We start from the raw sequence: 23148 nt of genomic DNA, 5'->3' as shown, positions 1-23148 counted from the left end.
GTATGGCATTGTTGGCCGGGATGTCCCATTCAGGTTCGGCCGCCAAGTGCAAGTCATATTTCATTCGGCGCCACATTGGGCGACTTGCGGCCGATGATGAGGACAACACAACACCCAGTCCACGGGCGTAGAAAATCTCCGACCCGGCCGGGAATCGAGCCCGGGTCCAGTTCATAGGAGGCAAGCACGTTACCACCCAGCTAAGCAGGCGGACCGCTAGACAATAGACATCAATCATAAACAGTCGACATCAGTAGTGTGTTGCACGAATACGATTAACATCGAAGTAATAATGTCTAACTCACCTATTAAGTGAGTTAAATAGCTGTGTGTTTTAAACAGAGTGGAAAAGAAATATCCATGGCTATCAGCCGTCAATAACAATTCGTTTACGGCGAAATATGTTAGTTGTAATTTCTCTGTCGCTGACGGGAGGGGAAGCGGTAACTATATCTGCACAAAACGGTTTCGTGAACAGACCTCAGTTGTGGCGTTTAAACGTCGTTTGCGTTATCATATCACAGTACCGAAAGATGTAAAAGACATATTGAAGGACCTCCTCGAACGCACACAGTTAAAACATTTCCTTCCACTGATGCTTCCAAGAAAAGGAAGCACAAAAATTTCCGTTCCATATGCTCTGCGTAGGAATACGGTGGAAACAATTTATTTTTATTAGGGTTAACGGGCTATATAACTTTCAACCTTGATTTCGTTGTTGGTTTTGAATGTAACTGAAGATGCTGACGAATTAGTGTCCAGTGCTTATGAAACCCTAAAAAAATTCGCTCAGTCATTTAGGCTGTCTCCTATAAGTCTGGCTTCATATTCAACAGATATTGCCAATGCTAACTTTGCTAAAAGTGAAAAATGATGATAAAGGAATATTAAAAACTAATTGCAATGCTTATGTGACACATAACTGCTATATGCATGCTTGTAGTATTCTTTACGGAGACATGGAAAACATATTGCCATTTTTCTTGCTCAGCTAGTAGGTGGACTGATCTGATATCACTTTTTGATTTTGCTGAACCAATAGACAGTGCATTCTAGCGCCTAATATGGAACTATTGCTACCAACATATGATGCACTCGATAACACAACAGACAACGTGAACATTTTAATCCTTCCTAAGTAGAGTGTTAGCTCGTCTTCCGCAGACTCCTCCAACTACGACGTTTCCCAAAATTGTAAGACAATGAATGTTGCTTCCAGAATGCTCCCGCGAAAGGCAAAGGTCCCGAGTTCGAGTCTCGGTCGGGCACACAGTTTTAATCTGCCAGGAAGTCTCATATCAGCGCACACTCAGCTGCAGAGTGAAAATCGCATTCTGGAAACATCCCCCAGGCAGTGGCTAAGCCATGTCTCCGCAGTATCCTTTCTTTCAGGAGTGCTAGTTCTGCAAGGTTCGCAGGAGAGCTTCTGTAAAGTTTGGAAGGTAGGAGACGAGATACTGGCAGAAGTGAAGCTGTGAGACCGGGCGTGAGTCGTGCTTCGGTAGCTCAGACGGCAGAGCACTTGCCCGCGAAAGGCAAAGGTCCCGAGTTCGAGTCTCGGTGTGGCACACTTTTAATCTGCCAGGAAGTTTCAATTAATGTTGCTGTTATAGATTTAAATTAACCGCGTGACACACGAACTACTCCAATTTTCCGATTTATGCTTTTATGATTTTCTGAATTGCAAAGTCTTAAACGTTCTGGTAAGGCAATGCACGGCTACTGATGTAAACAAATGAATATTATTACATGACAGTATTTTATATGTTGAATAAAAACCGCTGCAACTGTTATATATCCTTTACTAAAGACATGATCGGTTTCGTAATTTTAAATTACATAATCAGGTGCAGATCTGAATAAAAAGAAGAAATTTTGAAGAAATTGTGATAATCTTTAAGATTTTTATAATTCTATATGTTATGTTTGTAAATGGCCAACAAAAAGCTTTAGGGTTTTATCTTTAGACTATATCTATAAGTTATTCACTTGACAGTTGCTATTTTTATTGATACGTTTATTTTTTAACGCCCGGTTTCTAACCATCTCCTTTAAAGACCAGTCACTCCGTGTATTCGTCCGCAGCTCATGGTCTATTAGCTAGCGTTTTTGTCTCTGTATCGCGTGATCCTGGGTTCGATTCCCGGTCGGGGCTCGGGATTTTCTCCGCCCGGAGACGGGGTGTTTGTGTTGTCCTCTTCATTTCATCACCAGTCGGGAAAGTGGCAAGGCTGGACAGTGAAAAGATGGGAAATTTGTACGGGCGCTAAGAATCACGCCGTTCACTACTTCACAAGCCAAAATCAACGTGATCACCACTTTTGTATGGGAGACGCAGCGTTCCGTCACGGCGCGGCTTCAGATGCGACAGCGCTTAACTTCGATGACGTGAGGGTAACCGGTTTTACGTCTGCGGCGTGGCTGTAAACTGTAATATTCTATGGTAACTAAACAGTGTATTATTATATCAAAGCATTTTATGTTTTACCGTTGTTAATATTAAAATCATAGTTATCTGAGACACGTTAAAAGTGAGGATGGGGGGGGGGGAGGAGTGACCGTAAGTTACATTTGGGAGAAGGGGGGGGGGAGGCGGAGACAGTAACAAACCATGATCTCACGTCCGCCCTCCCCTCCGCACCCCCGCCACCGAACAGAGCCCCGATTTCACACTGCAATAAAGTGTGGTTTAAAGAAAAATCCATCATGAAAAAGAAGAAAATTATTATAGCCCAAAGCAGAAAGGTTTTGCAATACATATTAATAACAATCTAATTAGCTGGGTAACAATGTGCTCGGGAAGGACGCAGGTCTTATCATATCATCAGAAACAAGGCAACACGGCGGAGTCCCACAAGTCCTCTCTCTTTATGTTTTACGGTCTGCCTTACAGGAAGATGGCAGTGATCGTTAAGTCCAAGCACCGGCAGGCTGCTGGCCACCGCAGCAGCTAACGAGGGGAGCAGCATGCAGAAGCACGTAGGCGACGAGGGAAGGAAGGGGGTGAGGGCGGGGTTGCTCCTTATGGAGGCTGTTCGCGACCGAAGCTGGGCAACAGGGGGGACTGGCTGCCTTAGACGCGGAGGATTTCGCCGATAAGGCCGAGCTGCGATCTTATTATCTGGGACTAGGGCGCGGCGAAGACATCGCGCAGAGTCATCCTAGGAGTGGTCTCTGAGTAGAAATAGCTGTCTGCTGCCTCTCTCTCACTACAGCACGCTGTGCCAAAAGTGTAATTTGGAGCAGAGTAACACTAATTGTACTACGTTACGCGGTCACCAATAATTATATTATTGAAGATATCACAGAAAGTTTTCACTAAAGCATAATCCACTATGGGGCCAGCATTTAGAAGTAACTTTTGCGCGTAGAGACGGAGGTAAGGTAGGAATAGTAAACGGCATCTGTATATGTGTGAGATTCTGCAGAGACTGTTTGCTCCCCTCCAAGCAGTGATATTTCGTAGGTCGCTGTACCAACGAAGGATACTTAGCGAAGGGAAAAAAAGAGAAGGCCATTCCCGCGTTCAAGAAGAGTCCGGGGGCAGATGCACACAATTATAGGCTTATATCGGAAGTCAATCTGTTGCAGAAGTGTGGAATACGTTTCATGCTCACGTACTATGACGATTTTTGGAAAACGATGACCTCCTAGTTCTAGGGGACTGATGACCTCATGTGTTAAGTCCCAAAGTGCTCAGAGCCATATGAACCATTTGAACCAACTACCTTCGGCTTAGAATGGCACTTCGTCAGCTCGGCAACGCAGGCAGACGAATTAACTCTAAGAAGGTGCGGACGAAGTACGTGTACTCAAGTAGGAGATTTGGAAGACCTAATAGTGAATGAAATTTTGGCGGCGAGAGCTGATCAGAAACGTCATCTGAAAGACAGTTCCCTTTGGGCAACATCATAAGGGCATGGTGGGGTAGTGATATACTATTGCAAAATACACGAAATAAGTGTGAGTATGGAAAAGTCTTACCAACTTTTATTTGCAGCATTGTCCCTTGTAGTAACATCTAGGTTTTCGTAACTGATAAAGTTTCAAAAATGGTTCAAATGGCTCTGAGCACTATGGGACTTAACATCTGAGGTCATCAGTCCCCTACGACTTGGAACTACTTAAACATAACTAACTTAAGGACATCACACACATCCATGCCCGAGGCAGGATTCGAACCTGCGATCGTAGCGGTCGCGCGGTTCCAGACTGAAGCGCCTAGAACGGCTCGGCCACAGAGCCCAGCGATAAAATTTCAATGCATTTAATTTTTGCCTCTTGTAATTCTACGTATTGTTTGCCTATGCTGGCATGCCCACAACTGTCTGTGTAATGCTGATTAACACATTATACACTGAGGTGACAAAAGCCATGGGATACCTCCTAATGTCGTGTCTGGCCTTCTTTAGTCCGGCATAGTGCAGCAGCTCGACGCGGCATGGACTCAACAAGCCATTAGAAGCACTCTGCAGAAATACTGAGCCATACTGCCCAGTAAGCTGTCCTTAAAGCGAAAGTGTTGCTAGTGCAGGATTTCTGCACAAACTGACCTCTAGATTATGTCCCAAAAATGTTCGATAGGTTTATGTCGTGCGATCTGGGTGGCAAAACATCGCTAAAATTGTCGAGAATGATCCTCAAATCAGTTGCGAGCAACTGTCACCCGCTGACACGGCGTGTTGTGTTGTATGAAAATCTCATCGTTGTTTGGGTACATTAAGTTCATTAATTGATACAAATAGCTCTACATAACCATACAGTCAATGATCAGCTCCATTGGACCAGAGATCCCAGTACTTTCATGTAAATACAGCCGACACCATTCTGGAGCCACCACCAGCTTGCATAGTGCCTTGTTGACAACTTGAGTCCATGGCTTCGTGGGGTCTGTGCCATACGCAAACGCTACCGTCAGTTTTTACCAACTGACATTGGGACTCATCTGACCGAGCCACGGTTTACCAGTGGTCTAGGATCCATCCGATGTGGTTACTAGCCCAACAGAGGTACTGCAGGTGATGTCGTGCTGTCGTCTCAATCGTCTGCGGTCATAGCCAATTAATGCCAAATTTCCCCACCCTGTCCTAAGGGATACGTTCGTCGTACGTACCACGTTGATGTCTGTTATTTCACGCAGTGTTGCTTGTCTGTTAGCACTGACAACACTACGCAAACGCTGCTGCTCTCGGTCGTTAAGTGGAGGCCTTCAGCCACTGAGGTGCCTGTTGTGAGATGTGATGCCTGAAATTTGGTATTCTCGGCACACTCTTACCCCTGTGCATCTTGGAATATTGAATTACCTAACGATTACCGAAATGTTCCATGCATCTAGCTCCAACTACTATTCCGGGTTCAAAGTCTGTGAATTCAATTCGTATGGCCATAATCACTTTGGAAACCTTTTCATATGAATCACCTGAGTACAAAAGACAGCTCCGCCAATGCATTACCCTTTTATACCTTGTGTATGGGCTACTTCCTCCATCTGTACATGTGATATTGCTATTCCGTGACTTTTGTCACCTCAGTGTAGCATGGACCGGGTACAGATGCAGTAAATGCGAAAACTCTTAAAACTTTTAAAATAAAACAAACGTTATTAACATTCTACATCGTTATTCTGCATGTCTACGTATCTGCAGCCCTCTGCCGCTGCAGGGCTCCGAACTGTAGCGTATAACATGGCGGTGTGTAACGAAGCTATTCAGGCGCACGTGAAAGAGAGTGCTGTAACCGATTTTCGAATTCGAAGAGTTCGTCCGCTCATGGAGCACTCTCTCCTTCAGCGTGAAAATGGCATAGCGACATCGGCAACAACCCTAGGTCTTGGGTTCACTGTCATCTAGCATCCTCCATAAAGTCCCATCTTGGCACCATGGGATTTTCATCTATTTCCAAAACTTAAAGAGCACCGTCGAGAACTAAACTTTGATAGTGATGAAGCGGTGTAAGAGAGGAGAGGCCGTGGCTCCGTCAATGCAAACATTCTACAGTGGTAGTACCAACAAACTGATCTCTCGTTGGCAGAAACGTGTTCGCCGCCAGGGTGATAATATTGAGAAATAAACATGTAGAATAAAGATGTACAATGTTAACAACGTTTATTTTATTTAAAACGCTTTAAGGGTTTTCACATAAAAATACGAAGGCATTACTTTTCAGCACACCCTAATAGAACACGATAGAACGAAGTACACTACTGGCCATTAAAATTACTACACCACGAAGATGACGTGCTACAGACGCGAAATTTAACAGACAGGAAGAAGATGCTGTGATATGCAAATGATTACATTTTCAGACCATTCACACAAGGTTGGCGCCGGTGGCGACACCTACAACGTGCTGACATGAGGAAAGTTCCAACCGATTTCTTATACACAAACAGCAGTTGACCGGCGTTGCCTGGTGAATCGTTGTTGTGATGCCTCGTGTAAGGAGGAGAAATGCGTACCATCACGTTTCCGACTTTGATAAAGGTCGGATTGTAGCCTATCATGACTGCGGTTAATCGTATCGCGACATTGCTGCTCGCGTTGGTCGAGATCCAACGACTGTTAGTAGAATATGGAATCGGTGGGTTCAGGAGGGTAATACGGAACGCCGTGCTGGATCTCAACGGCCTCGTATCACTAGCAGTCGCAATGACAGGCATCTTATCCGCATATCTGTAACGGATCGTGAAGCCACTTCTCGATCCCTGAGTCAACAGATGGAGACGTTTGCAAGACAACAACCATCTGCACGAACAGTTCGACGACGTTTGCAGCAGCATGGACTATCAGCTCGGTGACCATGGCTGCTGTTACCCTTGACGCTGCATCACAGACAGGAGTGCCTGCGATGGTGTACTCAACGACGAACCTGGGTGCACGAATGCCAAAACGTCATTTTTTCGGATGAATCCAGGTTCTGTTTACAGAATCATGATGGTCGCATCCGTGTTTGGCGACATCGCGGTGAACGCACATTGGAAGCGTGTATTCGTCATCGCCATACTGGCGTATCACCCGGCGTGATGGTATGGGGTGCCATTGGTTACACGTCTCGGTCACCTCTTGTTCGCATTGACAGCACTTTGAACAGTGGACGTTACATTTCAGTTGTGTTGCGACCCGTGGCTCTACCCTTCATTCGATCCCTGCGTAACACTACATTTCAGTAGGATAATGCACGACCGCATGTTGCAGGTCCTGTACGAGCCTTTCTGGATACAGAAAACGTTCGACTGTTGCCCTGGCCAGCACATTCTCCAGATATCTCACCAACTGAAAACGTCTGGTCAATGGTGGCCGAACAACTGGCTCGTCACAATACGCCAGTCACTAATCTTGATGAACTGTGGCATCGTGTTGAAGCTGCATGGGCAGCTGTACCTGTACACGCCATCCAAGCTCTGTTTGACTCAATGCCCAGGCCTATCAAGGCCGTTATTACGGCTAGAGGTGGTTGTTCTGGGTACTGATTTCTGAGGATCTATGCACCCAAATTGCGTGAAAATGTAATCACATGTCAGTTCTAGTATAATATATTTGTCCAATGAATACTCGTTTATCATCTGCATTTCTTCTTGGTGTAGCAATTTTAATGGCCAGCAGTGTATCATCGTCATTATCATAGTCATCATGCATATTCCCCTTCATCTTTTTTCCACCTCTCACCTGCCAAATTCACTCCCCTGATTTCCCCCCAAAAATTTACTTTTCTTTGCTCACACTCCCCACAATGGACCGGGCGGAAACTGGTGAAAAGTGGGTCAAGGCCGAAAAGCGTCTGCGTCTCTACGCGACCGAAAATCAATAGCTGCGATGCCGCACTGGCGAGAGGCGGCCCCACTTTCTTCCGTCTCTGGGGAGCAATGCACCCTCCGCTGCTGTTACGAAACAATGAGGTGCTAACAGGGTGCATTAGTGCCCGGCGTCAGCAGAAACTACACCCATTAAAAGCGCCGCGCTGCTTCTCTTACTTGACAAGTTTGCTATTGCTGTAATCATTCATGTGCGGTCTCTTTCTCTCTCTCTCTCTCTCTCTCTCTCTCTCTCTCTCTCTCACTCTCTCTCTCTCCCTCGCCTTCGGAGAGGTTCATCAGTCTCTTTGTCGTCTTTGCCACATTTCTTTGTGTGGAACTCGAGTAAGTTACACCTTTCTGAAGAAATTACTAGTTATTTTTACCTTTGTTCTATTTGGCGATACGCAAACGCACAGATTCCCAACCTTTCATAGAGTGCAGTCAGGCTTTAGCTAGCACTCCCCCCCCTCCCCCTCTCCCTACCCCACTGCCAAGACATTTCTTGGAATAATTCGATTTTTAAAATGATGAAAGGTGAATTGTGTGTATGTGTGGGGAGGGTGTTCCTCACGATTTCATCATCATTTGAGGAAGAGCGAGACTGGACACTGAAAGGATTCAGAATTTGTACAGACGCTCATAATCACGTTGTTGAGCGCCCCACAAACCAAGTATCATCGGCATCATGTATAACCCTCTTCACTTCTTTTCCATCTCTCGCCTGCCAAGGCATTTCGTGGTGCTTCACAAATGATACCTACAACTCTTTCTCAGATAAGAAAGGTAACTATCCACATTGAGGGTAGATACTCGTTACAAAACATACTTCCCTTGCATTACTCCTCTCCATTCTGGCACTTGCTTGACCTGCACACTGCAACCCGATTTAAAATCAACGAAGTTAGTGTACATTATACTTACTGTTTGTAAGTCACTTGATTGCTGCGCTCCTTACTTCTGAACTGGCAGAAATTGGAAGGTTTCAGGATGTTAATGCTTAGTGTCTAGCCATTCTAATAATAATAATAGTAATAATGATAATACTGTGTACAGCAGTATAGTAGCTATTATGTAGTTTCTGATGTGTAATTAGCCCCAGATTAAGAACCACTGGTCTAACTGAATGTTACAGATTCGAATCTCGCTTGGGCATGGATGAGCATTTTAAACACTACGCTTTCCAATACATAGTGCTCAATATTTCCTTTCGGCGTTGTTTATGCTAGTACTGGCCGATGGCCACAATCTTACTGTGCACACAATTAATGCTAGATAAACGTTACGGAAATATAGTTTCCGACAGTTGATACAACTCACAGATGTGAGTATTTTGCTGTGTGGTCATCTTTTCGTGCTGAAATACTGGAATGAGTGTTTTATAGTTCGAAGGGATGCTGCATTTTTATCATAAGTGTAGAGCTTTTGTAAGGTGGAATATAATATTACAACAATTTTTAATAAGTGTAATGTTTCTGTAGAAGTAGTGGTGGCTGCTGCATAAGAGCCTCAAATATGCTAATTCACTCACTGTATACTGTAGTAAAATTAGTTCGGACGTCAGTATATTTTAAAGTTGTACTGACAGTAAATCTATTTTGTGCATTTCTGAAAGAGTTATTGAATATTACGTTATGAAATTTATCGTACAGTATTCCATTTGAGGCGCTGAGAACCACAAGGACCTAAAACACATCACCGTCGATTGTAAGATTGTAGCATTTATTCATGCTTCTGAAACCTGTTGATCTTATTGTGAGTCAGGTTTATCTGTGCTATAGGCCCACATTGTATATAAAAAATTCACGAAAAGCTTTATCACTGTGTGCTTCAGGCCCTTACGGATCTCAGCGCCTCATTTGTATTCTACTCAAGTGACCATGTTGGTAGACTTGAGTTTAATCATTTCCATAAACAGCACATTGTGTTTGGAGTTGATTGTTGACTGTGAGGACGGGTCAGTCGCGGCTGAGTAACTCAGACGGTAGAGCACTTGCCCACGAAAGGCAAAACTACCGAGTTCGAGTCTCGGTCCGGCACGCAACTTTAATCTGCCAGGAAGTTTCATATCAGCGCACACTCCGCTGCAGAATGAAAATCTCATTCACGGAACAGAAAATAAAATTGTCAGGAAAAGTTAGCCTCAAAGGAACTAGGTCCTCCGAGAACAGATCCTTTGATTGAGTGACGGAATGAAACAAGCGTGCCTGCAATTTCACATTTAAGAAGACAGTTTACAGTTAGCACAAAGTTGACTTGTAGGTGCAGCGTAAGAATATTTAATTTTCAGCCCAGAAGTAAATTCGTGAACTAATATATCTGTTAGGGATCCTTTACCTTTGTCCGAAAAAATGGAAAATCACGAAAACTCCCATTTACACAAAAAAGCGAAATGGAGAGTTGCGAACGCTTACGCATTATTTCTTTATTACCCTAAACCGTACTTACTGTGTACAAAACAACAAAATTCCAGAAAACAATTCTTTCGTCAGATAGGTTTTGCTTATTCTTCTTCTTATTATTATTATTAGAGTTATTATTATTGGCAGTGGTTGTAGTTGTATAAACTTGTTGATAAGCGCAACTGTTATACAGTAGATGCTATTAATTTCACACACTCAAATTTTTCTGAGTCTAAAAACTTGTGAACACCCAGAATTTACACTCGCGACCGCCTCTGCGTAGAAGTAACTGCGGTATCTAAAAAATGACTACGGGTGCAGCACTGTTTCTCCTCCATCGGCATAGTAAACTTCATAGAACAGACCTGGACCTATCATTTGACCCTACAACTGTGTGTGAATGAAAGATATTTTACCCCGATTTTCTGGAAGTTTCCTTTCTCGCCCTAATCTGTCTCAAAGGAGGCAAACCTGCAAACTATTAATGAATTAAAGACATTCAGACAAAAGAGAAGTGCATATCCAGAAAAATGATAGTGTACACGTAGCAGTACACGGGCAACATATAATTCGAATACATTCATTAATCACGACGACGTAACAGCAGTCATTCGCTAGGAGTACAACATTGCAAATGTCATAGTTAAATTTGCAGACATGGTATCGCATCTCGAGGGTAACAAGACTTGCGTTGGTTTTCCTATTATTGTGACGCTTCAGCATTCAGCAAATAATACTGTCAAAACGGCCCCTAAGCAGTGGACGCGTATGTATTCCTCACAGGCTATACAGAATGTGAAAGCGCGTGTTGTCCCTCCGAAATCTAGCTAGATAGTGAGGTCCTATTTGCAGAACCTGTCTGGAGAAAAACTGTCGGTTGTTTGTCAATTGGAAGTCCTTATAGTGGCCTACCTAAATGGGTCGTTCAGCAGCAAGTTCTGAATGAAGCTGTTGCTTAAAATTTTGCGTAGGCATTTCATCAACGTGCACAAAACCGGACACGATACTCGGTCAGGGGTTTTGGGCATTTTTTCGGAACATCATCTATTCCACAACTGTAGTCTGTGAGACTCATTACGTATGAAAAAGGTATATCTTCTCGCTTCCTTACGCCTTCAGATCCATAATTCTTGACTCTGCATTATGTCATAGTCCTTGGGTGTTGCAAGACTTCTACAATGCTACAATGTTTCTAGCAGAAGGAACCTAACTTCCTGCTTGTTGCGGACTACGTCAGACGATTCGTTATTGCACAAAAGATGTAATAATAGTCCTACTATAGAAATATTGCTAGAGACAGCATCACAACCGTTCGAGAAGCAATCAGTCACTGTATGTTGTCCCTGAAGTCGCAATACGCCGCTCATCTAAAGTAGAACTGCATCCAGTTCCAATTTTTCTTGCTTTTGTATTTTCTCTTACTTATTTCCAGGTAATGTTGGAACGGATTTTGTACGGAGGAAATACTTAACGACCGTTGTCCCCAAACGTTACACCATATTCTCTTACAGAGGAATATGGAACAACGGTTAGTACACTAGGCGCTCATTCAAAAGGGCGGCGATTTAGGCCACACATTTAACCATCCAACTTAATGTTTTCTGTGATTTCCGTAATTGGTAAGGCAAATGCTGAGATGGTTAATTTGAAAAGAGCATGGCCTATTAGTTTCTCATCCTGCCCTCAATCCGAGTTTGTCCCTCGTCATTAATGAAGTTCTTCTTTCTTGTCGTACACTGGCTCCGCTACGGAAATTTTAGCCGCCGGAAAAGCAGAACGCACAATTCCTCAGTTAATTCTGCTCAGTACTGACCGAGACACATCCGTATTGACGATTGACATAGTGCGTCGGCCAACCTTGGAGCGAATACTGGTCGGTTTTCTGTGCCCATTCTGCCCCAAGTATATTACAAACAATTAAAGTACTAAGGCACAAAGAACAGCGTTTGTACAGTCAACGAATAAAGAGGCATATCTGTAGTGCTATTAAAAGTGGAAAAAGAAATGAAGCCTGTAGTGCTATTAAAAGTGGAAAAAGAAATAAAGCTTATAGAGACAAATCCTGCAAAAGTGGGACAAAACGAAACAATCAAAATTAATGCTTTCTAAGACTGGGTCCCCCTTCTTTCAACAGATCATAAATCCATTCTTATTACTTTTTACAGCAGCGAATACAGTATAACAGCCTGTCTGACCTACAATTTCGACGCTTATGCCAGTTCGAACAAATGACGTATTATCAGCTGTGAAGTACAGTTAAAAGAACTGCTGTCTCGTGAACAGTGTTTTCTTATCAGTGACTACCGACTGTTTTCTCTTGGCGTATCGGAACCGGTTTAGTTGCGTCGCAGTACGCTTAGCCGCGGATAAGGCACTGCTTTGTTCCACAACAAGCAAAACACATTCTACACGCGGAAACGACAGTTGGGCGAGCGAAGGTCAGCAGCTCTTCCACTCCTACGACGAGTATAAACTCCATGCACAGCATCTAGGATCAGAACAGTAGGTTCTACCAGATGCATTGAACACCCAAGAGAGGACAGAGATTTGGATTACGTTCTACATCTACATACATACTCCGAAAGGCGCCATAAGCTACGTGGCGGAGAGTACCTTCCCTTTCCACACGCAAATGGAGCGAGGAAAAAACGACTGTCTCTATACTTCCGTACTAACCCTGAGTTCTCAAATGTCGTTGGGAGTACGACCGTTCTTCAGTCAGCCACAAATTCCTTTTATCTCAACTTTCTCAACAGCGTTTCGCTAAAGGAATGTCTCTTTCTCTGCAGGGATTCCCTTTACTTCATTTCCTTAATATTCGCATCTGCAGTCTGGCGCAAAAGCAATTTCTTAATACCCGTGTTTTGATCGGACCTGCTGGCAACAAATCTAGGAGTCCGCCTCTGAATTGCTTCGACGTCTTCCTTTAATGCGACCTGGAGGGATTCCAAGCACTCGAATAGTACTAAAGAATGGGTCGCACAAGTATTCTATACGCGGTCTTCTTTATAGATGAGCTACACTTTCCTAGAATTCTCTCGATAAACCGATGTTGACCATTCTACTTCCCTGCAACCGACTTTACGTGCTCGTTTCATTTCATGTCGCTTTGCAATGTTACGCCAAGATATTTAATCGAAGTGCCTCTGTCACACAGTACACCACCGAGCATTATTTTTCCTACTTGTCGGCATTACATTTTTCCACATTTAGAACAAGCTCTCATTAATGAGATCAAATAATATTCCTGAGTAAGTCATTCTGCACCCTCCTACAGCCACCGAACGACGACAGTTCCCCGCAAACTACAGCATCGTCAGCAAGCGGCCGCAGTCTGCTGCCCAACCTATTCATCAAATCGTGTATGTATAAGCTGGCTGGTGTGGCCGAACGGTTCTAGGCGCTTTAGTCTGGAACCGCGCGACCGCTACGGTCGCAGGTTCGAATCCTGCTTCGGGCAGGGATGTGTGTGATGTCCTTAGGTTAGTTAGGTTTAGGTAGTTCTAAGTTCTAGATGTTAAGTCCCATAGTGCTCAAAGCCATTTTAACCATTTTTTTTTTCGTCTATGTATACAGGGAACAGAACAGCAGCCTTATTAAAATTCTCTGAGACACTTCTGACGATAACCTTTTCTGCAATGAACACTCGCCGTCCAGGGCAACTTTCTATTGTCTTCAAGTGCTCACACATCTGAGAAGCTGTTTCGCACGTTCGGATCGTCGTTAACAGTTATAATAGGATGCACTAATTATGCTCTGTACGAAAATAAATTGTGAAAAATTGCGAGTCCTCTGTCAACAAACATAAAGACTCTAATGAGTCTGAATAATATCGAAATGAATCATGTGGTAGCATGCTCTCTGTAATAATCCCATACAAATGTCTGACTAATGAAGTATTGTGATCTGAAAAAATTATTTATGTATAACTAAGTTTATATTTTATATTTTTCTACGTCAACTAGAACCTTTAAAATCACCGTTGATGATCAAAGATGACTGAGTTGGAAGTTGACACGCATGTGGTTTTGAGGGTACATATTAACGATTTCTAGCTTCTCTCTCTTGTTAAGCAGGTTCCATTAAAATATATTGTTGTGAAAGAAATTAGGTACAAACAAGTTGATGACATTCATTTTTAATTACAAATAAGTAATCCACCTTATAATTAGAACGTTTACATGAGCTCCTATATTCGTTTTATCCTATTACCAATTTCCCAATACGGCTTTTGGTTCATCACGTAAACACTCCACTAACGATTAGGGAATTGTGGATTCTCTCTATGTAAAAGCTATACCGCATTTGAATTGTGACTGGGTTGTCAGATTGCTAGGTTCTTATTTAAACGTCAGTTAGTTTAGAGAAAATAATTTTGTACAGAACGGAGGAAAAGAAACTGTGTTGGACTCGATGGGATGTTAATAATTTCTCATGTTTGCTCTAAAACACACACATTTTAACTTTTATTACACGGAAAGAGTCATAGATATTGTGTTAAATTTCCTAAATTAGCAAAATCGAATTGTTGACGACCTTCCATGTCGCACAGATGGCTAATTTGTAAACTTCTTTCCCCATTATCTCTTTTTGTACCAAAGGCTCACACATACAGTGGATGATGATAAAACGTTTGGTGATACTGTGCACGGGAATACGTCTATCGGTGTCTCGCGTTTGGAAGTTTTCCAAGCCATCCAGAGTCGCCAAATTGTTGGAGTACAACAATGTTTTCCACCAATGACCACTTTGCACATTTTTCCACATAGCTCGTGATCTAGATGACTATAATGAAAGTTTCCCAGGTATTAATTGGCCTGGGTAAGATTTTCGCATCTTTTCTTAAACAATCTCATCGCCTCCCTATGATCTCAATATCAGCAATGAGTAAATCGTGTTCTCTGTCTACTAAAACATGACGAAGCTACTAATAACCTCATCTGAGAAAACTTACAAAGTCGAAACAGCTGATTCCTAAACATAGTTCCTGTTAAACAAACTCTGCTTGGAAAACAGGTATATGATCGGGCTAAACATGAAGGCGAAACACGGTTTCTGATAGTCGGTTTTTGTCTTCCGCAAGTTACGTTACATGGAAAAGTCAGTGACTGTGAAAATTAGTTTTGCTTGTAGGTGATTACATTGCTTAGGCTTACAACAAAAATCCGGTCACAAAAAATGTCATTGTCTGTGAATGGCACCGTGACAAGTGTCTATGAAATAACTCTGCCCTTAGCGGTCGAAAGTAGTGAAAGGAACAGTGTAAATTGACGAATTTATCTGTCAGTAGCCAAAAACTGTTTTGAGGAAAACCTAAAGAATAATGGCAGGCGAACTGATGCAATAAATAAACTGGAGGCTGTCGCTATTAGGAACGTGAGGTTATACAAGATGGCCGAAGCAACGAAGGTTTTAACTATAAGGCTATCAAAGGTGGAGAGAAGATACCTTTATCAAACGAAATTACCTGGTGTCTAATACTGGCCTACAATGTAGAACATAATGTCTGAAACTGCATATTAAGGTCTCAGCAGCACTGTACGTAAGCGAGACCTAGACAATGGGCAAACAGAAATGGCAGAGACTTTACGTTGTTGAAATGCGGTGACGCAAATAACGTTAAAAATTAAATAAATAACTGTCACAGGAATTTTAAGTTTACAATTTAAAGGTAATGTTGCGAACGTGTTCATTTTTCATTTTTTGTTCTCGAACACTCTAATATCGAGACACGATTTAGAGCCCTGAAAATGTCGGGCCGTGTACCCAGATAAATTATAGTGATTACCGTCTGACTACGAGTCCAAAGGTCTGGCTCTGAATTCTCACCTGATCCTAGGATTTTTTTCTGTTACCGCATCTTTCTCTGGCAACAGTTTGTATATTATAAGTCGGAGAAGACAAGGGGACGCCACTCCAAGTAGGACCATACCTACTCAGGCATTGAGGTGATCAAACGAACCCTCCAACTGACAACTTTACTCTGCAGATCAGTAATATGTTCGTGACAGACAATACTTTACCCACCTTCGTAGTCCGCTGACTAACGTCGCTAGATGCTGAGGAAGAAATGGTGGTGATCACTTACCTAGTTTTGCTGGTGGTAAAGATTGAAATGAGACCCACTCGATCCAAATGGGAAGCTATTTGATTAAATAAGTTGCTAAACTGACACACGACTCACCGAAGTGGATTCAAACCGAGACTGATAGCCATACATTTATACAGGGAGTTAGGGGGAAAACAGCAGATACCGTGATCATTGGTACCTTAATTGAATCCACTTGTGTTAGTTGTTTTTTTCTGTGCATTTAAGCCTTCCCGCGAACACGTCAGATAATTTATTACCTGATGTTTTCTACACGGTCGTAACTGCATCACTAAGTGGGCTAGATCTGTCACTATAGACTAACTGTTTCGCATCCTCGCGTCCACACTTGAACACCTTACATGTTACATGTCTGGGATTAATGGGTTGCTCTTGCCACATGCACTTGGAGGTACTAAACAACCTAAAAACATACTACTCCCAATAGCTATAATTATTAGTCTGCAAATGTAGTAAGTGATGATGTAATGTTGTTCAGCACACTGTCCTCGATCCCCAATAACAATATCTGCACTACCACCTTGTATATTACGATTTCTTACTGTATCATTGATGGACAGACCCCAAGAAGAATGATTGCTTATGGGACCATGTGTGACCTCTTACTAGTGTTTCTTCGCGATCCCTGAATGGATATGTATGGAGGTAAAGAATGTTAACAGATTTTGAGGGTGAAATTCAGTTCCGGGACTATTCTTAGCAGATTTTTGTGAGATTTTAGGCGTCTTTCTTCAAGTGCCTGATTATTTAAATTCCCCCTGAATGAAATACGCCTGTTACTAACCGCGTTTGCTGGCCGGAGTGGCCGGGCGGTTCTAGGCGCTGCAGTCTGGAATCGCGCTACCGCTACGGTCGCAGGTTCGAATCCTGCCTCGGGCATGGATGTGTGTGTTGTCCTTAGCTTAGTTAGGTTTAAGTAGTTCTAAGTTCTAGGGGACTGATGACCACAGCAGTTATGTCCCATAATGCTCAGAGCCATTTGAACCATTTTGAACTAACCGCGTTTCTTTTCGTTGTGCACATTCCATGTCCACTATCAATTTCGACACAGATGCCACTCATGTACACAGTATCTCAATAAAGGAAGTGGAAGACTGTGGACTGCATCGTAGAGGGCTACCCAAACCGCTCATTTGGAGACTTTTAAACGGGGTTATTTTAAGTGATGTGGAAGGTTTGTCAAGCTAAAATCCTAATTTTTAATTATTTCGATTTATGGCAGTATTGCTAATCTGTTAGTGGATACAGGTCGTACAGGTGATTTATAAACAGTATCTTGCGGAGGCAAACTTCAGACAGTGGGAGATGGCGCTGTGGTGAGACACGGGACGCGCATTTGGGAGGACGGGGGTTCGAGTCCCTGACCGTCTATCCAGATTTAGATTTTCCGTGGTTTGCCTAAACAGCTGAAGGTCAATGCCGGGATGATTTCTTTGAAAAGGAAACGGCCGGTTTCTCTAAGCAATCCTAGCTTGTGCGTCGTCTCTAATGACATCATAATCCACTTGACGTTAACCCATATCTTCCTTTTTCTCCCTATAAACTTCGTCTTCTTAGTATGTTAACGAAGAATCGAAATATGCCATTAACTGTACCTAGAACTGAGCGTACGCGACCGTTTAAACCTTTCAGCACTGTTACTTCCAAACTTCGATGTGACATGTAGTCCTTCATTTTTGACTGTGTAGTCAAAGTGCACAACTTTATATTTCTCTCCGTCTACATTTTACTGTCAATCTCTTCGCACCAGGAAAGTAGTTCGTCAAGATTTGATCGCAAAGACTTTGGAATATTTTCATTTTAAGAAGTCATGCAATGATTTTGGTCTGGATAAACCGTGAATATTTTCGTTTAATGACTCGTACTCTTTGAATGGTCTTTCAAAGGAAAAATGTTTACGGTTGTGCACTCCCGCAGACGACTAGGTCTTCAGAGACCAGAATACAGCCTTGGACTGGAGAAGAAAATCGACCGTACCGCCCCCCCCCCCCCAAAAAAAAAATAACATCCGGTACTTACCGTAAGCGATTTAGGGTAATCACGGAAATCTTAAATCTGGAAGGCGATCGAGGCCTTGACCCGTTTCCTCCTGGGGGGCTTTCAGAACAGCGTGTGATCGCACTGTGTTGTACAACAGGAAGACAAATCACCGTCAGACCAATATGATGAATCAATTTTCAATGGGGATGTCTACAAACATGCTTGCAGAGTGATTGCAACGAATCAGTTACATGAAGTGTTATTTCGTGTGTCGAAGGCGACAACCGTTGCCTTGAGATGTTGCTGTGTTTTACGAACTTAAGAATTCTGTTGGGCGTGCCGTGATAACCGCCTGTTTCGTCTGTAACCATAAACTACATCTGCCTTTGACACTCTTAAACAACTCATATCGATCGGAATTGGTCTGAAGCGCTAACGCTTCATTCTCCAGCAGTACTGCGCAAGGAAGACCGATTGTACGAGTCATTGTGAATGAGAGTATCTGTTTCAAAGAAACACTGCCAGGATCCGAACAAATGGTTGAAATTTTTAATCTTCCAGCAATGTCGTTGACACTGTTCTCAAATTAACGATTTCCCTGCCTAAGTAGCTGCTTCACTGGAGAGGAATCCTGGAATGCAACACTGAAAAATGCCGTTTAAGTTTCTACTGAAGTCAGAATACAAGAGGAAATTTTGTTCTCTATAGGAAAATCAAATGGCAGCTTCTCGCTCCAGCATTGTCACCAATATCCTGTCATGCAATAACATCAAACATAAAACTTAACCTTTCTAAAGCTGTTATAGTACAAACTTACTGAGACAGATTACGGTAAAGTAATGTAAGAATAAGGACTCATGCAGTCAATAACAGAAACGACTGTTGTGCGACACCATGAACCCATCTTCATGACAGGAAAGTAGCGTAAATGCCATAGCAAGAAAAACACAATTTAATGTGCGACGTGCATTTCTAACAAGTGCATGGGAATGTTTCACATAATAGTCGTCCAGTAAACGCATTCTCGATTTTGTATGGATACGACAAAGTACGTTGTTGGAATTTTAACTGAGCTAAATGTGCCAATCTGAAGGACGTCCGTTGTTAAACTTCTCACATTACGTTCTCTAGAAAGCAACGACTTATTGCACAAATTGTCTTTTTTTGTGATTCTTTTTTCAGCTGAAGATCTTCTGCAGTCCTACAAAGGCGGGTTGATTACAGACGTTAATGTAAGGACATTCCACAGTGAAGGATCTAGCACAATGCTTTAAATTGTCGGGAAGCTGAATTAGACCTACGTATTTTGTTTTTAACGCAGATTTGAAATGTGAAGCACCCACTTCCGGTAATCCTTTTAATACGTACTTTTGTACAGACAGCACAGATTTGTGTCGTATAAAGTGACTGCTGAAATATTATATGTCAGAAACAAGAGACTTCTGAGTGCAAACAAGCGTAATACTTCACAGAAGATTGATTGTAGACAGGTGTTCCATCGCTAACTGCCATTACCTATGACACACACACACACACACACACACACACACACACACACCACACACCACACACCACACACACACACATTCATTCATTCTTGCTGAAGCACACATCGTACTACAGCGAACCATTCATGATAGAGACGTCGGCTCACCTGCGACAAGCGTGCAGAGGACCAAGAATCCCGCCAAAGCGACTGTCGACCCTGCCGTCACCATCTTGCGCCTTGATGTATCTATCGACCAGAACCCGCGTGCCGTGTCCTGCAGGATCCACCGAGCCGCCCGTTGCCTGACTGCAGACCCAACTGGGTTGCGCGCGCACCTCCGCTACCCCCGTCTCCCTCACAGCGACCCCTACTCCCCTACCGCTGTGACAGCATAGAGGGTCACGTGACGCGGCGCCTCAGTGACGTCACCGAGTCGCGGATGCTGGACTCGCAGAGCGGAGCGATCGGTGCGGCGCCGGCGTCTAGCCGCGGGCTGTGCACCAAGGTCGCTGGACCCCCCGCTACAAATAATATCTCTGTGAGTGTGCCCTCCACTCGGCGGCGGGGGAACGACGTACGAACGAGCGCAGCCCATTGGCAAGTGCCCTAAACGTTCTGCGCGCAAGCTTTGACCTACTACCGCACTTCACCGAGTGCGTAACGATTTACTACGAGCCTGTTTTTGAGTCATCCCTTTCTGAAGTGCAACAAAGGAGCGGACAAGCACGTCGGAGCTGATCCGTCTACCACTCGTCTTGTTATAAATAGCGATATTTTATTTTATTTCAACTTTGTCGTATATTTTTTGGTTACTTTACGTCTATTTCCGTTTTATATTTATTTTTATTACACACTATCCTAATCTAAATATAAACTGGAATATGAGAAACAGGAGAATATTTATTTCTTGAAGTTAATTCCGTCTTCTTCCTTTCTAGGTCTGATTTTAGAGCCTATACACTGTATTCAATTTTAGAATGATATCTGTAATCAGTTCTTCTTTTTTAACAGTTTGTTAAATTCTGACCAGTTTAATCTGTCAGAAGGCGGATACATTTTATATGAACAAACATTTTTTACATTAAAATAACTGCCTTCTTATAATCAGCTGCGAATAAAGACGTGTAATTTTAAATGAACGTCATGCATGTATCAACCATCTCTAGGATTGCATTGCATCCTACATATAACTGGTTGATGCGTGCATAGCAGTTTTGACTCGTGTTTTTTTACACGTTATGACTTATTGCAGTGCAGTAGAATGGGAGGTATATTTTTTATTATAATTTCTGTCATTTGTTTTTAGTATGTTAATGTATTACTTAGTAATGTACTTTCTTTTACTTCTATTGTACTGAAGATGACTATTGCATAACAGAAACCGGCAATTCAGTCCAAAAAGCTGTCCGATCAAGACAAATAAAAATTGTGTTCATCATGATCGTTCTCCAGATGGCAATTTTATGCCAAATTCTGTCCAGTGAGCCTAACATTGTTGGCTTCGTGCATAGCACCTGCCGCTCTTGAGGCTGACGACCAGACAAAAACTTAAATAAAATAACATCGACTTTTGGTTTAGAATGTGTTTTACAAACGGAACATACCCATTATGTTTTTCTGTCTTAAGCAGACAGCAATGTAGGACAGGGTTACATCAGACGCACTTTACTTTCATTTGCAAAGCATGTTCAGCGTTGAGTGGTGTTTATTACTCAAAAAGAGGCTCAGAGCACTATGGGACTTAACATCTGAGGTCATCAGTCCCCTAGAACTTAGAACTACTTAAACCTAACTAACCTAAGGACATCACACACATCCATGCCCGAAGCAGGATTCGAACCTGCGACCGTAGCGGTCGCGTGGTTCCAGACTGTAGCGCCTAGAACCGCTCGGCCACCCCAGCCGGCTTTTATTACTCCTTCTTACATGAATGAAGTTGACAGGCTAGCAGAAGCTGTAGCCGCGAGAAGACACGGTTGTGCTTTAACCTTTCGTAAGTTTTATGCTTTTTGGAACTCGAATTTTATTTTTCCAAATTTTCATTTTTTGCACTTCACTTCTGTAAAACTTTACACAAGTTATCCATGAATTCGAATGATAACAGCCAGTGTCAATTTTTGCAGCTCTGTCTGTATCCGCCAACATTCTGTAAATAATTTCGCAGTTTTCTTTTCAACTTACACTGTAGATATAGTAATTCATATTGAAATACACTCTTAAAAAAATCAAAAAGGAAAAAAGAAAAAAAAAAACGACGCACCGCGAAGGAATTATCCGAATGGGACAGAAACCTATTGATGTAATTTACATGTACGGAAGCCGGCCGCTGTGCCCGAGCGGTTCTAGGCTCTTCAGTCTGGAACCGCGCGACCGCTACGGTCGCAGGTTCGAATCCTGTCTTGGACATGGATGTGTGTGTTGTCCTTAGGTTAGTTAGATTTAAGTAGTTCTAAGTTCTAGGGGACTGATGACCTCAGATGTTGTCCAATAGTGCTCAGAACCATTTGAACATGTACGGAGCCGGCCGAAGTGGCCGTGCGGTTAAAGGCGCTGCAGTCTGGAACCGCAAGACCGCTACGGTCGCAGGTTCGAATCCTGCCTCGGGCATGGATGTTTGTGATGTCCTTAGGTTAGTTAGGTTTAACTAGTTCTAAGTTCTAGGGGACTAATGACCTCAGCAGTTGAGTCCCATAGTGCTCAGAGCCATTTTTGAACATGTACGGAAAAGCAAATAATTACAATTTCAGTGAAACTGAATTATTTATTCATATTGAGGAAACCAGTAGCGCGTTTGCCCACCTTTGGCCGTCATACAAGCAGTTATTCGGGTTGGCATTGATCGACTAAGTTGTTGGATGTCCTCTTGAGGGACATCGTGCCAAATTCTGTCCAGCTGGTGCGTTAGACCGTCAAAATGCTGAGCAGGTTTGAGGATCCTGCCCATAGAGCTCCTAACGTGCTCTGTTTGGGAGAGATCTGGCGACGTTGCTGGCCAACGCAGTGATTGGCAAGAACGAAGACAAGCAGTAGAGTTCTCACCGTGTGCGGGCGGGCATTATCTTGCTGAAATGTAAGCCTAGAATGGTTTACCATGAAGGATAACCAAGCGGGGAGCAGAATGTTGTCGACGTACTGCTGTGTTGTACGGGTGCTGTATGAAAAGAAAATGCACTGCAGACCATCATTCCTTGGTGTGGGTCCATATGCCGGGCGTCACTCTGGTTGGTATCACATTGATATCTGGGGCATCTTCGGACACATCTTCGCTAGTCTTCGGGGCTTAATTGGACGTGGGACGCAACACTGAAGGCATTTCTACTCCAGACAATAAAATTCCAGACGGAGGCGTGTCTGGTGACACCTGGACAGCGGTGGAATA

General features: G+C 43.1%; 2 protein-coding genes across 2 annotated transcripts in view; one reads left to right on the top strand and one right to left on the bottom strand.

Moving 5' to 3' along the window:
* The window catches only part of LOC126237328 (uncharacterized), a 190676-nt gene extending 170581 nt beyond the window's left edge, over positions 1-20095 (bottom strand). The window contains exon 1 of the mRNA XM_049947296.1: positions 19935-20095. Within this exon, the coding sequence (XP_049803253.1) occupies positions 19935-19998 (64 nt within the window). The 5' untranslated portion in view covers positions 19999-20095. The remainder of the gene's footprint in view (positions 1-19934) is intronic.
* Positions 1-23148, top strand: part of LOC126237329 (uncharacterized) — a 386613-nt gene that overhangs the window by 14522 nt on the left and 348943 nt on the right. The window lies entirely within an intron of this gene.

This window comes from Schistocerca nitens, chromosome 2 (assembly GCF_023898315.1).
Source record: "Schistocerca nitens isolate TAMUIC-IGC-003100 chromosome 2, iqSchNite1.1, whole genome shotgun sequence".
Taxonomy (NCBI): Eukaryota; Metazoa; Arthropoda; class Insecta; order Orthoptera; family Acrididae; genus Schistocerca; species Schistocerca nitens.
The sequence above is the reverse complement of the archived record's forward strand: the minus strand, read 5'-3'. Positions and strand labels throughout refer to the sequence as shown.